This window comes from Solanum tuberosum, unplaced genomic scaffold (genome assembly GCF_000226075.1).
Source record: "Solanum tuberosum cultivar DM 1-3 516 R44 unplaced genomic scaffold, SolTub_3.0 contig02641, whole genome shotgun sequence".
NCBI classification, from domain to species: Eukaryota; Viridiplantae; Streptophyta; class Magnoliopsida; order Solanales; family Solanaceae; genus Solanum; species Solanum tuberosum.
Genome location: NW_006243529.1, coordinates 1 through 737, shown reverse-complemented (window position 1 = coordinate 737; position 737 = coordinate 1). Strand labels below are relative to the sequence as shown.

The window sequence follows — 737 nt, the reverse complement described above, 5'->3', positions numbered from 1 at the left end:
TTTGGAAGAAATATAATTAAGATCAAATTAAAGTCATTATCATGAGTTCTAACGTTGTACCTGTTCCAAATGACGAAAATATTATTATTATTTCTCAACATGAGCAAAACAAGTTACACAAAACCAAACTTTCCTTTATTGATATTATCTCATTTCTCAAGGAAATAATAGCCAAATTGGATATCAAGAAAGTTATACATAGTGTCAAAGTTGGTATTGCTTTAGTATTGGTATCACTTTTGTACTTGCTTGATCCTCTATTCCAAAAAGTAGGACAAAATGCTATGTGGGCTATTATAACTGTGATTGTTGTCTTTGAATTCTTCACAGGTTTGTTTTGATAGTGTAAAAATTGTTTATACTACTATCTGTATATATAAGTTAAATTTATCTGATAGTGTAGCATGTTGTCCGAGCAGGTGCTACACTAAGCAAAGGGATAAACCGAGCGATTGGTACCGTATTGGGCGGAGGATTGGGATGTTTGGCTGCAATCTTAGCTGATGAAAGTGGTGAAATTGGTGGTGCCTTAGTTGTTGGCATCTCTGTCATTATCATTGGTAGTTAATTATACTTTCATGACCTCAACATTATTTTAGCTAGGCTAACTCCGCTTTATTTTTCAGATTACTAATTTCACTTATTTTGAACAGTTATATGTGGTTATCTATCAAGGCGATAACCTGAACAATAATTATATATAACTGACCCTAATAAGTAAGATTAGTAACCTAAAA

The 737-nt window shown here is 32.3% G+C and overlaps 1 protein-coding gene across 1 annotated transcript; it reads left to right on the top strand.

The window, feature by feature from the left end:
• Positions 1 to 11: 11 nt before the first annotated feature.
• On the top strand, positions 12 to 560 carry LOC107059444 (aluminum-activated malate transporter 12-like; the record flags this gene model as incomplete). Its single annotated transcript, XM_015305948.1, has 2 exons — positions 12 to 330; positions 420 to 560. Coding segments are annotated over exons 1-2 (430 nt in total), but the record flags the coding sequence as incomplete, so codon positions are not given.
• Positions 561 to 737: the final 177 nt, after the last annotated feature.